Source organism: Cherax quadricarinatus, chromosome 30 (genome assembly GCF_038502225.1).
Source record: "Cherax quadricarinatus isolate ZL_2023a chromosome 30, ASM3850222v1, whole genome shotgun sequence".
In the NCBI taxonomy this organism is placed as follows: domain Eukaryota; kingdom Metazoa; phylum Arthropoda; class Malacostraca; order Decapoda; family Parastacidae; genus Cherax; species Cherax quadricarinatus.
Genome location: NC_091321.1, coordinates 699,147 through 715,971, shown reverse-complemented (window position 1 = coordinate 715,971; position 16,825 = coordinate 699,147). Strand labels below are relative to the sequence as shown.

The 16,825-nt window shown below is 45.4% G+C and overlaps 1 protein-coding gene across 1 annotated transcript in view; it reads right to left on the bottom strand.

Annotated features, from left to right (window-relative positions):
* The window catches only part of Scp2 (Sarcoplasmic calcium-binding protein 2), a 394,806-nt gene that overhangs the window by 91,039 nt on the left and 286,942 nt on the right, over positions 1 to 16,825 (bottom strand). The window contains exon 4 of the mRNA XM_070089823.1: positions 6,028 to 6,080. Within this exon, the coding sequence (XP_069945924.1) occupies positions 6,028 to 6,080 (53 nt within the window). The remainder of the gene's footprint in view (positions 1 to 6,027; positions 6,081 to 16,825) is intronic.

The following is a 16,825-nucleotide window of genomic DNA, read 5'->3' as shown; positions in this document are numbered from 1 at the left end:
TCCTGCCTGTTCCTCTAGCTTCTCAACCAGTCTCTCTCTCAACCTCTCTTGTGTCGAAAGCCTTCTTAGTCCAAAAAGATGCAATCTACCCATCCCTCTCCCCTGCCTTCGTTACCAAATTTTTGTGACGCAGGATTTCTCTTCCCTGAAGCATAAGAACATAAGAACATAAGATTGAGACACTTATGCAGCATATGGGAATCTTTATTCAGGAAACGTTTCGCCACACAGTGGCTTCATCAGTCCAATACAAAGAGGAAGGCGTAAGGAGAGGAGGAGTGTGAGGTGATCAGTCCCTCAGCCTGGAGTCGATGTGTTCAGTCCATCAATCTTGTAGAATGTACAGCATAGGGCCGTAGACGTGGCTTATATACTGTAGTGAGGTGAGGTGAAGCAGCCGGAGGCGGGGTCATAGTGGTACCATCCACTAGTCGAAGTAGGTCTTTGTCCAAAGGTTGAACAAGTGTTGAAGAATTCTTTGTAACAAGATCCCATGATGTTGCAGTGTCTGACAGTTGTGATGAATGGTTTGAAAAACCGACAAGTTGAAGATTGAGACACTTATGCAGCATATGGGAATCTTTATTCAGGAAACGTTTCGCCACACGTTTCGCCTGAATAAAGATTCCCATATGCTGCATAAGTGTCTCAATCTTCAACTTGTCGGTTTTTCAAACCATTCATCACACACACAATAAGAACATAAGAATGGAGGAACACTGCAGAAGGCCTACTGGCCCATGCAAGGCAGGTCCTTATCAAAACGACCTCTACCCAAAGCTACCCAAGAATTAACTTTATTCCGAAACGTTTCGCCTACACAGTAGGCTTCTTCAGTCGAGTACAGAAAGTAGGCAGGAGCAGTAGAGATGTGAAGACGATGTAATCAGTCCATCACCCTTGAAGTCGTAGATTTGAGATTGTCAGTCCCTCAGCCTGGAGAAGTTCTGTTCCAAAGTCTGGAACATGCTAGTTATCATGTATGAGCCCATTCCTTTCTAGGTGCTCCGCCACTCTTTTCCTGATAATCTTCTCCATAACTTTGCATACAACACATGTCAGCGACACTGGTTTGTTATTTAGTGCGGCCTGTCTGCCTCCCTTCTTAAAAATCGGGAACACGTTTGCTGTCTACCACACTTCAGGAAATTTTAATGTTTTGATACATACACTGAAGATTGCTGTTAATGGCACACACACAGTGAATTTGCGCCCTCCGTGTGTACTCACCTAGTTGTGGTTGCAGGGGTCGAGTCATAGCTCCTGGCCCCGCCTCTTCATTGGCCGCTACTGGATCACTCTCCCTGAACCATGAGCCAGCCTCTTCGTTAGTAGCTACTAGGTCCACTCTCTCAAAGAGCCTTATCGTACCTCATCTTAAAGGTAGGTGTGTGTGTGTGTGTGTGTGTGTGTGTGTGTGTGTGTGTGTGTGTGTGTGTGTGTGTGTGTGTGTGTGTGTGTGTGTGTGTGTGTGTGTGTGTGTGTGTGTGTGTGTGTGTGTGTGTGTGTGTGTGCATGCGTGCGTGCGTTATGCATCATTGGAATGTTACCCACTGACAGATTAAGCTTTCCTTAATCTGTCAGTAATCGTAAAATATATAAAGTATATACCAAAAGTATGAGAAGAATATATTAGGCATATACCAAATATATGCGAAAAGTGTGCAAAAATATATCAAATATTTTCGGAAAATAGGTTCAGAAATTATGTGCTGAGTATATCGCAGTTGTATTAAGAAAGTATATAAAGTATATATATATATATATATATATATATATATATATATATATATATATATATATATATATATATATATATATATATATATATATATATATATATATATATATATATATATATATTTCTGTAAGGAAATTTATATAGTATATATTTCACTATGGTATTTTATACAGCAGAGATTTCCATTAGTTAATATATATGTTTGTATCCATAAGGGAATTTACATAGCACAAGTTTCCAAAGGGAAATTTATATAGCATTTATATACTTAATGCTTCCAAAAGTTTATATAATATAAATTTGACGTATTTTTCTCCTGTCAGTAAATGAATCAGTAAATGCCTAAAAATCTGACTAATGTATTTTTTTAATTCCAGAATTCGTAATGGAATATTTTAATGTTTAATACCAAAACTTAAATATAATAATATTATTTAACAAAAGATTTTTTAAGTAGCTGCCTTCAATTAAATATTTTGTATAATTTACACACAGAGGGGATCCAGCACCTACAAAGAGGATCCAGCACCTACAAAGAGGATCCAGAACCTACAAAGAGGATCCAGAACCTACAAAGGGGATCCTGCACCAACAAAGAGGATCCAGAACCTACTAAGGGAATCCAGAACCTAAAAGAGGGGATCCAGTACCTATAAAGGGGATCCAGAACCTACAAAGGGGATCCAGGACCTACGATGAAGGATCCAGTACCTACAAAAGGGATCCAGATCCTACAAAAGAAATCCAGTACCTACAAAGAGGATCCAGTACCTACAAAAGGGGATCCGGCACCTACAAAGGAAGATCCAGATCCTACAAAGGAAATCCAGTACCTACAAAGAGGATCCAGTACCTACAAAAGGAGATCCGGCACCTACAAAGGAGAATCCAGCACCTACAAAGGAGGATTCAACACCTACAGAATGGGGATTCAGCACCTACACAGTTTTATGATTCACATAAACCCCTAAAAAAGGAAGTAACTGAGAGAAAAAATTGAGAGACCATGTCAGGTCTCTTTTTCTCTCATTCACTCTCCGCTAATCTCCCTTGCTCACTCACCCACATTTATCTCAGTAACCATCCCTTCCAACCAACTTTTCCCCTCCTCCCTCTCCTTCACCTTTCCCTCCCCTCTTCCCTACCCACGTCCCCTCCCCTCTCCCCCCTTCCCATTTTTCCCTAGTAGAGAGTTCAATTAAAACTACTGACTCTTCTGTGTGCTTTTCATCAAGGAGAGAGAGAGAGAGAGAGAGAGAGAGAGAGAGAGAGAGAGAGAGAGAGAGAGAGAGAGAGAGAGAGAGAGAGAGAGAGAGAGAGAGAGAGAGAGAGAGAGAGAGAGAGAGAGAGAGAGAGAGAGAGAGAGAATATGAGTGAGCGTTAATCGTTTGTATTACCAAACTATTTTCAAGTTTTGTAAACGAACGTTTTAGGTTCATATCGTAAGAAAATAAAATATCCAGGACACCTATAAATTATATAGCAAATTATATAGCCTTAGAAGTTCTGGTTAGCTGAAAATTTCCAGCCACGACAGGACTCGCAGCAATGGTTTCAAGTTGGAAAAATTCAGATTCAGGAAGGATATAGGAAAGCACTGGTTTGGTAATAGAGTTGTGGATGAGTGGAACAAACTCCCGAGTACAGTTATTGAGGCTAAAACGTTGTGTAGTTTTAAAAATAGGTTAGATAAATACATGAGTGGGTGTGGGTGGGTGTGAGTTGGACCTGACTAGCTTGTGCTGCTGGGTCTGGCACAGTGCTCCATCCTTGAGTGGGGATGACCAGACTGGATGGGTCATTGGTCTAATCCGGGGGGGGGGGACATGGACCTGCTCCGCATGGGTCAGTAGGCCTGTTGCAGTGTTCCTTCTTTCTTATGTTCTTATGTTCTTAACACAGTACAAGTGTTAACAAAACTAGATTTCTTGTCTTCACATCAAGAGCCATAAATAAGAGAAATCCTAAGGTTATATGTCAAGTTTATATATCACTGGTTAAGACCTCATAATACGCAGCTCATTTCAAGTATCGGTATAGTAGAATGACTGGAAGTGTGCGGGGAAAACTTAGAGATGGATGAATGGTTTGAATGGTGTCACTGGGTACGGGAGTTATTTCTTGGGTAGCTTTAGGTAGAGGTCGTTTTGATACGGACCTGCCTCGCATGGGCCAGTAGGCCTTCTGCAGTGTTCCTACATTCTTATGTTCTTATGTTTAATACCATGCTTAAGAAACCTCTTCTGCGAAGACAGGTTGAAGGTACTCCTTTAGAGAGGCGTAGAGTTAGGATGGACATCACTAACTCGTACAAGTGGATAAGCAGAATAAATAAGAGATTTTAGGTGTAATAGTAGATGGGACTGGAGTACCGACAAGTTTTAGTTGATGAAGACACACATGTAATAACTGGAAACTCTCTCAAGGCTACGTTTCGCCTGCACATATTAGGTTTTACCAAGTCTGCAAATCAGACTTGATAAAGCTGCTGTGCCAGCCAAACAATATATGTTCCAGTTACTGCTTGTATGTCTTTATTAACTATGAAAGAGGTGTAAATAGTGTTCAGAATATCTGACCAGGATGGGATTCGCAGTAAACGATTCAAGTTGAATAAATTTTGATATAGAAAGGATAGTTGTGGATGAGTGGAACAAACTACGAGGTAGTGTCACTCAGCAGACAACTTTGGGTAGCATTAAAAATGCACTAAACAGGTATACAAGTGAGAAGCGTTGAGTGTGAGCAGGACGTCTAGCACGAACCAGCAGACCTGTTGAAATTCTTCTCCATTCTTATGTTATTATGGTTTTACGAGCTGACGCAAGACATAAGTATTTATTATACCGATACAACTCTCCAGCATACCAGTGTTGTGATAACCGTGTTACTGGGAGCCTCGGTACTGGCAACCTCAATTCAAAATTTATTAAATCATCTGTAACTGCTGCAAGGACTGTAAACACAGCACGAGATTCACCTCCTTACGTAGCTGCTACAAAACAAATTTAATCTCTTAAAAATGAATAATGTAAATTTCTCGGTGAATACATACATAGAGAGATTCTTATTACATCAACAAACACTTCACGTATGTATGAGGCGACACCTGGTATCGAATTTACCTGATGTGGACAGGAGAACCTGGCAGTTCTCACACACAAGTGTGTACTTACTTTAAATTGTGACTACAACTTGTGACACCTTCAGTGTGGTGAGTCTGAAGTAAATATGGGCCACTCAGGGTGGGAAAACCTCTACACCAGTTTAAATCTAGCCTCATATTGCTAACTCCAAATATAATTATACGGTAATTACCTTATATATGTCGTGCCGAAAAGGTAAACCTTACGATTTTGGCTTAAATAGCAACGCTCTTCTTGCCTAATAAGGAGAGAGAAAATTTGTGCATAATTTCGCAAAAATCATTCTGAACCAAACGAAAAAAATATATTTCACTGTGTTTCCTTATTATTAAATTATTGTAAACTTATCTAAAATATATTTAGCTGGATTAGGTTAAATTAAATTGCGCTTGTTATAATAAGGTTAGGTAAATTTTCTAAGGTTGTTTTGATATAGAATTATTAATTTTTACCTTAACGTCAATGAAAAAAATATTTAAACGTATAAGAGAAAATTTTAGAAAGGACATAATTTTAAACGAGATTTTGCTAATTGACCAATTTTATTTATTCGTCACGACATACATACATTATATATATATATATATATATATATATATATATATATATATATATATATATATATATATATATATATATATATATATATATATATATATATATATATATATATATATATATATATATATATATATGTATATATATGTATGTATATATATTTTTTTATTATTATTATCACACTGGGCGATTCCCACCAAGGCAGGGTGGCCCGAAAAAGAAAAACTTTCACCATCATTCACTCCATCACTGTCTTGCCAGAAGGGTGCTTTACACTACAGTTTTTAAACTGCAACATTAACACCCGCGCGCGCGCGCGTGTGTGCGTGTGTGTGTGTGTGTGTGTGTGTGTGTGTGTGTGTGTGTGTGTGTGTGTGCGTGTGTGTATGTGTGTGTGTTATAACGCTTTACTTGAAGGTAAAATATTACTCACAAATAAATACGTCAACACAGAACAATAGATAATAAAACTCAAAATTAAAAGCCTTGTAAGTTCTCGACAAGTTTCTTGAGGATAGTTGTTGATTACAAGTGTTACGATCAAGGTGCCGCTCAGGACACACATCAGCACTCACAACTGACCTGGATAGCAATTTCCAGATCTTTTTCGTCGATCTCTCCGCTGCCGTTGACATCTGCAAAGGAACAAAACCACATTAGCTGGGAGAGCAAGACATACACGGAGACAGACGGGGACACACGGTGGGACACAGAGATACACGGGGAAACACAGGGGAAATACGGGGAAAAACGGGGAAGCACTGAGAAATACGGAGATACACGGAGACAGAATAAGTTGTATAGTTCTGTACACACCGTTAATGATAACACCCACTTGTAGACAGAAACCCGGTGTAACACTCACTTGTAGACAGAAACCTGGTGTAACACTCACTTGTAGACAGAAACCCGGTGTAACACTCACTTGTAGACAGAAACCCGGTGTAACACTCACTTGTAGACAGAAAACCGGTGTAAAACTCACTTGTAGACAGAAACCCGGTGTAACACTCACTTGTATACAGAAACCCGGTGTAACACTCACTTGTAGACAGAAACCCGGTGTAACACTCACTTGTAGACAGAAACCCGGTGTAACACTCACTTGTAGACAGAAACCTGGTGTAACACTCACTTGTAGACAGAAACCCGGTGTAACACTCACTTGTAGACAGAAACCCGGTGTAAAACTCACTTGTAGACAGAAACCCGGTGTAACACTCACTTGTAGACAGAAACCTAGTGTAACACTCACTTGTAGACAGAAACCCGGTGTAACACTCACTTGTAGACAGAAACCCGGTGTAACACTCACTTGAAGACAGAAACCCGGTGTAACACTCACTTGTAGACAGAAACCCGGTGTAACACTCACTTGTAGACAGAAACCCGGTGTAACACTCACTTGTAGACAGAAACCCGATGTAACACCTACTTGTAGACAGAAACCAGGTGTAACACTCACTTGGAGACAGAAACCCGGTGTAACACCCACTTGTGGAAAGAAACCCGGTGTAACATCCACTTGTAGACTGAAACCCGGTGTAACACCCACTTGTAGACAGAAACCCGGTGTAACACTCACTTGTAGACAGAAACCCGTTGTAACACCCACTTGTAGACAGAAACCCGGTGTAACACCCACTTGTAGACTGAAACCCGGTGTAACACCCGCTTGTAGACAGAAACTCGGTGTAACACCCACTTGTAGACAGAAACCTGGTGTAACATCCACTTGTAGACAGAAACCGGTGAAACACCCGCTTGTAGACAGAAACCCGGTGTAACACCCACTTGTAGACAGAAACCCGGTGTAACACCCACTCGTAGACAGAAACCCGGTGTAACACCCGCTTGTAGACAGAAACCCGGTGTAACATCCACTTGTAGACAGAAACCCGGTGTAACATCCACTTGTAGACAGAAACCCGGTGTAACATCCACTTGTAGACAGAAACCCGGTGTAACACCCACTTGTAGACAGAAACCCGGTGTAACACCCACTTGTAGACAGAAACCCGGTAAACACCTACTTGTAGACAGAAACCCGGTGTAACACCCACTTGTAGACAGAAACCCGGTGTAACACCCACTTGTAGACAGAAACCCGGTGTAACACCCACTTGTAGACAGAAACCCGGTGTAACATCCACTTGTAGACAGAAACCCGGTGTAACACCCACTTGAAGACAGAAACCTGGTGTAACACCCACTTGTAGACAGAAACCTGGTGTAACACCCACTTGTAGACAGAAACCCGGTGTAACATCCACTTGTAGACAGATACCCGGTGTAACACCCACTTGTAGACTGAGACCCCGTGTAACACCCACTTGTAGACAGAAACCCGGTGTAACACCCACTTGTAGACAGAAACCCGGTGTAACACCCACTTGCAGACAGAAACCCGGTGTAACATCCATTTGCAGACAGAAACCCGGTGTAACACCCACTTGTAGACAGAAACCCGGTGTAACATCCACTTGTAGACAGAAACCCGGTGTAACATCCACTTGTAGACAGAAACCCGGTGTAACACCCACTTGTAGACAGAAACCCGGTGTAACATCCACTTGTAGACAGAAACCCGGTGTAACACCCACTTGAAGACAGAAACCTGGTGTAACACCCACTTGTAGACAGAAACCTGGTGTAACACCCACTTGTAGACAGAAACCCGGTGTAACATCCACTTGTAGACAGATACCCGGTGTAACACCCACTTGTAGACTGAAACCCCGTGTAACACCCACTTGTAGACAGAAACCCGGTGTAACACCCACTTGTAGACAGAAACCCGGTGTAACACCCACTTGCAGACAGAAACCCGGTGTAACATCCATTTGCAGACAGAAACCCGGTGTAACACCCACTTGTAGACAGAAACCCGGTGTAACATCCACTTGTAGACAGAAACCCGGTGTAACATCCACTTGTAGACAGAAACCCGGTGTAACACCCACTTGTAGACTAAAATCCGGTGTAACACCCACTTGTAGACAGAAACCCGGTGTAACACCCACTTGCAGACAGAAACCCGGTGTAACACCCACCTGTAGACAGAAACCCGGTGTAACACCCACTTGTAGACAGAAACCCGGTGTAACATCCACTTGTAGACAGAAACCCGGTGTAACACCTACTTGTAGACAGAAACCCGGTGTAACACCCACTTGTAGACAGAAACCCGGTGTAACACCCACTTGTAGACAGAAACCCGGTGTAACACCCACTTGTAGACAGAAACCCGGTGTAACACCCACTTGTAGACAGAAACATGGTGTAACACCCACTTGTAGACAGAAACCCGGTGTAACACCCACTTGTAGACAGAAACCCGGTGTAACATCCACTTGTAGACAGAAACCCGGTGAAACATCCACTTGTAGACAGAAACCCGGTGTAACACCCACTTGTAGACAGAAACCCGGTGTAACACCCACTTGTAGACAGAAACCTGGTGTAACACCCACTTGTAGACAGAAACCCGGTGTAACACCCACTTGTAGACTGAAACCCGGTGTAACATCCACTTGAAGACAGAAACCCGGTGTAACATCCACTTGTAGACAGAAACCCGGTGTAACACCTACTTGTAGACAGAAACCCGGTGTAACACCCACTTGTAGACAGAAACCCGGTGTAACACCCACTTGTAGACAGAAACCCGGTGTAACACCCACTTGTAGACAGAAACCCGGTGTAACATCTACTTGTAGACAGAAACCCGGTGTAACACCCACTTGTAGACAGAAACCCGGTGTAACACCCACTTGTAGACAGAAACCCGGTGTAACACCCACTTGTAGACAGAAACCCGGTGTAACACCCACTTGTAGACAGAAACCCGGTGTAACACCCACTTGTAGACAGAAACCCGGTGTAACACCCACTTGTAGACAGAAACCCGGTGTAACACCCACTTGTAGACAGAAACCAGGTGTAACATCCACTTGTAGACAGAAACCCGGTGTAACATCCACTTGTAGACAGAAACCCGGTGTAACACCCACTTGTAGACAGAAACCCGGTGTAACATCCACTTGTAGACAGATACCCGGTGTAACACCCACTTGTAGACTGAGACCCCGTGTAACACCCACTTGTAGACAGAAACCCGGTGTAACACCCACTTGTAGACAGAAACCCGGTGTAACACCCACTTGCAGACAGAAACCCGGTGTAACATCCATTTGCAGACAGAAACCCGGTGTAACACCCACTTGTAGACAGAAACCCGGTGTAACATCCACTTGTAGACAGAAACCCGGTGTAACATCCACTTGTAGACAGAAACCCGGTGTAACACCCACTTGTAGACAGAAACCCGGTGTAACATCCACTTGTAGACAGAAACCCGGTGTAACACCCACTTGAAGACAGAAACCTGGTGTAACACCCACTTGTAGACAGAAACCTGGTGTAACACCCACTTGTAGACAGAAACCCGGTGTAACATCCACTTGTAGACAGATACCCGGTGTAACACCCACTTGTAGACTGAAACCCCGTGTAACACCCACTTGTAGACAGAAACCCGGTGTAACACCCACTTGTAGACAGAAACCCGGTGTAACACCCACTTGCAGACAGAAACCCGGTGTAACATCCATTTGCAGACAGAAACCCGGTGTAACACCCACTTGTAGACAGAAACCCGGTGTAACATCCACTTGTAGACAGAAACCCGGTGTAACATCCACTTGTAGACAGAAACCCGGTGTAACACCCACTTGTAGACTAAAATCCGGTGTAACACCCACTTGTAGACAGAAACCCGGTGTAACACCCACTTGCAGACAGAAACCCGGTGTAACACCCACCTGTAGACAGAAACCCGGTGTAACACCCACTTGTAGACAGAAACCCGGTGTAACATCCACTTGTAGACAGAAACCCGGTGTAACACCTACTTGTAGACAGAAACCCGGTGTAACACCCACTTGTAGACAGAAACCCGGTGTAACACCCACTTGTAGACAGAAACCCGGTGTAACACCCACTTGTAGACAGAAACCCGGTGTAACACCCACTTGTAGACAGAAACATGGTGTAACACCCACTTGTAGACAGAAACCCGGTGTAACACCCACTTGTAGACAGAAACCCGGTGTAACATCCACTTGTAGACAGAAACCCGGTGAAACATCCACTTGTAGACAGAAACCCGGTGTAACACCCACTTGTAGACAGAAACCCGGTGTAACACCCACTTGTAGACAGAAACCTGGTGTAACACCCACTTGTAGACAGAAACCCGGTGTAACACCCACTTGTAGACTGAAACCCGGTGTAACATCCACTTGAAGACAGAAACCCGGTGTAACATCCACTTGTAGACAGAAACCCGGTGTAACACCTACTTGTAGACAGAAACCCGGTGTAACACCCACTTGTAGACAGAAACCCGGTGTAACACCCACTTGTAGACAGAAACCCGGTGTAACACCCACTTGTAGACAGAAACCCGGTGTAACATCTACTTGTAGACAGAAACCCGGTGTAACACCCACTTGTAGACAGAAACCCGGTGTAACACCCACTTGTAGACAGAAACCCGGTGTAACACCCACTTGTAGACAGAAACCCGGTGTAACACCCACTTGTAGACAGAAACCCGGTGTAACACCCACTTGTAGACAGAAACCCGGTGTAACACCCACTTGTAGACAGAAACCCGGTGTAACACCCACTTGTAGACAGAAACCAGGTGTAGCATCCACTTGTAGACAGAAACCCGGTGTAACATCCACTTGTAGACAGAAACCCGGTGTAACACCCACTTGTAGACAGAAACCCGGTGTAACACCCACTTGTAGACAGAAACCTGGTGTAACACCCACTTGTAGACAGAAACCCGGTGTAACACCCACTTGTAGACTGAAACCCGGTGTAACATCCACTTGTAGACAGAAACCCGGTGTAACACCCATGTGACGTATAGACACAACGTAACACCCCCGTGTGGCCACAATATAACACCCATGTGTAGACGCAGTGTAGCATCCACGTGTAGACACAGTGTAACACTCACGTGTAGAGAGAAACCCAGTGTGGATAGAGATTACATATTTCTATCACCTTCTGAGATCTTCAGCAGGGCAAGTGAGTGAGAAGTCTCAACACCTTGGCCACCAGAGTCAATAGAGTGGACCAAGAAGAATACCTGAACCACAAGAGTCAATAGAGTGGACCAAGAAGAATACCTGGACCACCAGAGTCAACAGAATGGACCAAGAAGAATACCTAGACCTCCAGTCAACAGAATGGACCAAGAATAATACCTGGACCACCAGAGTCAACAAAGTGGACCAAGAAGTATACCTGGACCACCAGAGTCAACAGAATGGACCGAGAAGAATACCTGGACCACCAGAGTCAACAGAATGGACCAAGAATTATACCTGGACCACCAGAGTCAACAAAGTGGACCAAGAAGTATACATGGACCACCAGAGTCAACAGAATGGACCAAGAAGAATACCTAGACCTCCAGTCAACAGAATGGACCAAGAATAATACCTGGACCACCAGAGTCAACAAAGTGGACCAAGAAGTATACCTGGACCACCAGAGTCAACAGAATGGACCGAGAAGAATACCTGGACCACCAGAGTCAACAGAATGGACCAAGAATTATACCTGGACCACCAGAGTCAACAAAGTGGACCAAGAAGTATACATGGACCACCAGAGTCAACAGAATGGACCAAGAATAATACGAGAAATTTATTTCATGGCAAGAGTAACAAATTGATGAGGAGTACTGGAGATCGAACTGGCGTCCTTATATCTGCAAGTGCGCGAGTGTACTGACACCACCACCCCCCTCAACCCCACCCCCACCCCCCTACACCCTCCACCACCCTGTCCCCCCACACCCTCCACCACCCTGTCCCCCCACACCCTCCACCACCCTGTCCCCCACACCCTCCACCACCCTGTCCCCCACACCCTCCACCACTACCCCATCCACCACTACCCCTTCCACCACTTCCCCCTCCACCACTACCAGCTCCACCACTACCCCATCCACCACTACCCCCTCCACAACTATCCCCCCACCACTGCCCCCTCCACCACTACCCCTCCACCACTACCCCCTCCACCACTACCCCCTCCACCACTACCCCGTCCACCACTACTCCCTCCACCACCAACCCCTCCTCCACCAACCCTTCCGCCATCAACCCCTCCACCACTACCCCTCCACCACTACCCCTCCACCACTACCCCGCCACCACAACCCCACCACCACAAACCCTCCACCACTTCCCCCTCCACCACTACCCCTCCACCACTACCCCTCCACCACTACCCCTCCACCACTACCCCTCCACCACTACCCCTCCACCACTACCCCTCCACCACTACCCCTCCACCACTACCCCTCCACCACTACCTCCACCACTACCCCTCCACCACTACCCCTCCACCACTACCCCTCCACCACTACCCCTCCACCACTACCCCTCCACCACTACCCCTCCACCACTACCTCCACCACTACCCCTCCACCACTACCCCTCCACCACTACCCCTCCACCACTACCCCTCCACCACTACCCCTCCACCACTACCCCTCCACCACTACCCCACCACCACTACCCCTCCACCACTACCCCCACCACTACCCCTCCACCACTACCCCTCCACCACTACCCCTCCATCACTACCCCTCCACCACTACCCCCACCACTACCCCTCCACCACTACCCCTCCACCACTACCCCTCCACCACTACCCCCACCACTACCCGTCCACCACTACCCCTCCACCACTACCCCTCCACCACTACCCCTCCACCACTACCCCTCCACCACTACCCCTCCACCACTACCCATCCACCATTACCCCTCCACCACTACCCCTCCACCACTACCCCTCCACCACTACCCCTCCACCACTACCCCTCCACCACTACCCCTCCACCACTACCCCTCCACCACTACCCCTCCACCACTACCCCTCCACCACTACCCCTCCACCACTACCCCTCCACCACTACCCCTCTCCACCACTACCCCCCTCCACCACTACCCCCCTCCACCACTACCCCCTCCACCACTACCCCTCCACCACTACCCCCCTCCACCACTACCCCCCTCCACCACTACCCCCCCTCCACCACTACCCCCCCTCCACCACTACCCCTCCACCACTACCCCTCCACCACTACCCCTCCACCACTACCCCTCCACCACTACCCCTCCACCACTACCCCTCCACCACTACCCTCTCGCTGGCAACTTCTCTCCAACTTTTGGACTAAAGATTCACATTTATATTTCCACGAGTCTCACTGTTATCTCCTCCAGTGAAGATGCCTCGCTCCACTGATGTGTGATGTCTCGCTCCACTGACGTGTGATGTCTCGTTCCACTCATGTGTAATGTCTCGCTCCACTGATTTGTAATGATGTCTCGCTCTATTAAAATTCCCCTTTCAATTAAGTTGTTTTGTGGTTGCTTCTGGCAGTCCAGCGCAGCCTCCACTCTCACCATGATCTGGGTAACGCATCAAGGAACTTGTCACCTTCCCCCAAGAGGACGGTAATTAATCTCGCGTTCGAAATACGAGCGTTGAAAATCCTTGCATTATTCGACTCCACTTGTCGCTCCTCCTAAGGATTACTTTCAGTGTGCAGATTTGGAAAGAGTCCGTCCATTTGTTTTCCCTTGCCTCATTTTATTTTGAATTCGGTTCTAAGTGGTTGGTGGATATCACATATTTTTTTTCTGAGTTCTGGTGGAAGTTTTAGGTTACACTGGCTCAGAAACTTGCTCTGTCCTCACTGGTTGCTACTCAGATGCATGTTCTGTCATCGCTTGTGAAGGCTGTTAATAGCCTATAATTTCTATCTTTGTCAATGCCCCATATCAGGAGAAAGAAATTTGTGTGCTTAGATACAAAACCTCTGAGTGTGGTGGTGTCTGAGTGTGGTGGTATCTGAGTGTGGAGGTGTCTGAGTATGGTGGTATCTGAGTGTGGAGGTGTCTGAGTGTTGTGGCATCTGAGTGTGGAGGTGTCTGAGTCTGGTGGTATCTGAGTGTGGAGGTGTCTGAGTGTGGAGGTGTCTGAGTGTGGAGGTGTCTGAGTGTGGAGGTGTCTGAGTGTGGAGGTGTCTGAGTGTGGAGGTGTCTGAGTGTGGAGGTATCTGAGTGTGGAGGTGTCTGAGTGTGGAGGTGTCTGAGTGTGGAGGTGTCTGAGTGTGGAGGTGTCTGAGTGTGGAGGTGTCTGAATGTGGTGGTATCTGAGTGTGGAAGTGTCTGAGTATGGTGGTATCTGAGTGTGGAGGTGTCTGAGTGTGGAGGTGTCTGAGTGTGGAGGTGTCTGAGTGTGGAGGTGTCTGAGTGTGGTGGTGTCTGAGTGTGGAGGTGTCTGAGTGTGGAGGTGTCTGAGTGTGGTGGTATCTGAGTGTGGATGTGTCTGAGTATGGTGGTATCTGAGTGTGGAGGTGTCTGAGTGTGGAGGTGTCTGAGTGTGGAGGTGTCTGAGTGTGGTGGTATCTGAGTGTGGAGGTGTCTGAGTATGGTGGTATCTGAGTGTGGAGGTGTCTGAGTGTGCAGGTGTCTGAGTGTGGTGGTATCTGAGTGTGGAGGTGTCTGAGTATGGTGGTATCTGAGTGTGGAGGTGTCTGAGTGTGCAGGTGTCTGAGTGTGGTGGTATCTGAGTGTGGAGGTGTCTGAGTATGGTTGTATCTGAGTGTGGAGGTGTCTGAGTGTGGAGGTGTCTGAGTGTACGCTTGTTCGTGTTGTTATACTGTCTCACAGTACTGAGTGTGAGGTTAATGGATCCCTGATGTCATGTCGTCTCACTCTAGTGACTGATGCGATCATGTCTTCCCTCCCACCTCTCCTCTCCCACTCATCCTCCTCTTCCTTCTCCTCCACAACCATCTCAGTCCTCTTAGCTCTACTTTTCCACAACCCCCGTCCATCCTTCTGTCTCAACCTTATCTGTTTTCCCTTCGTCGCTATTATATCTTCCTCTCTCCCTCCCTCCAGTTCCCTCCTTCCATTTATCTACCCTAAGAGTTTTAATTTCCCTTATTTTACAAATTCAAATGAAAGCTGTATATCGAATTTTATTGACATTTTGAATTGTTATCGACATTGTTATCGACGTCAACAACATGCCGTCAGTAGAATATTAATCTAAAAAAATTATTTATAACCATATGTTGTAAATACATCGTCCCCGTCATGAAATATTCAGCGACATCATGTAATCTACACCTGATTAGGCATGGCGATACAGGAGAGGAAAAATATTCTCATAATTTATTCCTAATAGTCCCGGAACTAGGAGGAATAAATCATGAGAAAATATATGAACTATACCTGTCTGCCAGGTCGGTATGGAAAGAGAGTTGGAGAGGAGGGGAAAAGGCACAAAGGGGGATCAGTTAGAAGTAAAGTGTAGTACTGTGATGGATAAAGAACTGATGAAGGCAGACTCCATACACAACTTTAATGATAGGAATGATAGGCTCCATTAGGCTCCTGACGCCTCTCATCACCACCAGTCAGACTCTATACACAGCTCTAAGATAAAGTCTGACAGTCTCCTCAGGCTCTGAATGAGGAAGTTAAGAGGCGTGGAAATAGAATTTTATTGTAAACAGCAAAACCAGGAATAATAAAGTGAAAGGATTAGAAACAAAGGCGCCTGATTAGTAACAGAAAAAACCTGACACCCAATCTATTTTTTCTCCTCGACCCCCCACACCCCTACCACTTATTTCCCATTCCAGTAACTCTCCCACCCTGAACCACCCTCCCACCCCTAACCCCCCATCTCACCCCAACAGCCCCTCCCACTTTCTTCTCCAAACAATTCTCCCCCCCACACCAACACAGCCTTTTCTCTACCCACCAATCTCGCATTTCCGTTGTAAAATACACAATTTTCAAAAAAAATATGATGCTATTATTTATGCTTACATAAATAACGTATTTTTTTAATATTAATTAATCACCAAGTACTAATTTATTTTAATTATAAGTATGATAAAAATTTGGTACTAGTAAACAACAGTATTCAGTTACACAGAAGAGCGTGTCAACAACATGTTTGTCCAGGAATCATGAAGACATGAACCAACACAACTTGAGAAGGATCTCAGAGTGATAGCGAGGCGCCGGTGGCAGGTCTTCCCTGAGCTCCATACATGAAGACAACATCCAACAACGGGTTAGTAATTCAAGATAACTCGCTCCATTCCCCACAAAGAAGAACCATGCAGTATACTGTAGTTTATCTCCGATCTTTCCGAGGATGCAACCCACTGTAGTTTACTAACACCTATACACCTATTTACTTCTAGTTGAACAAGGTGTAAGGAGACTAGCCCATATGTCTCATTTTAAAAAGAGTC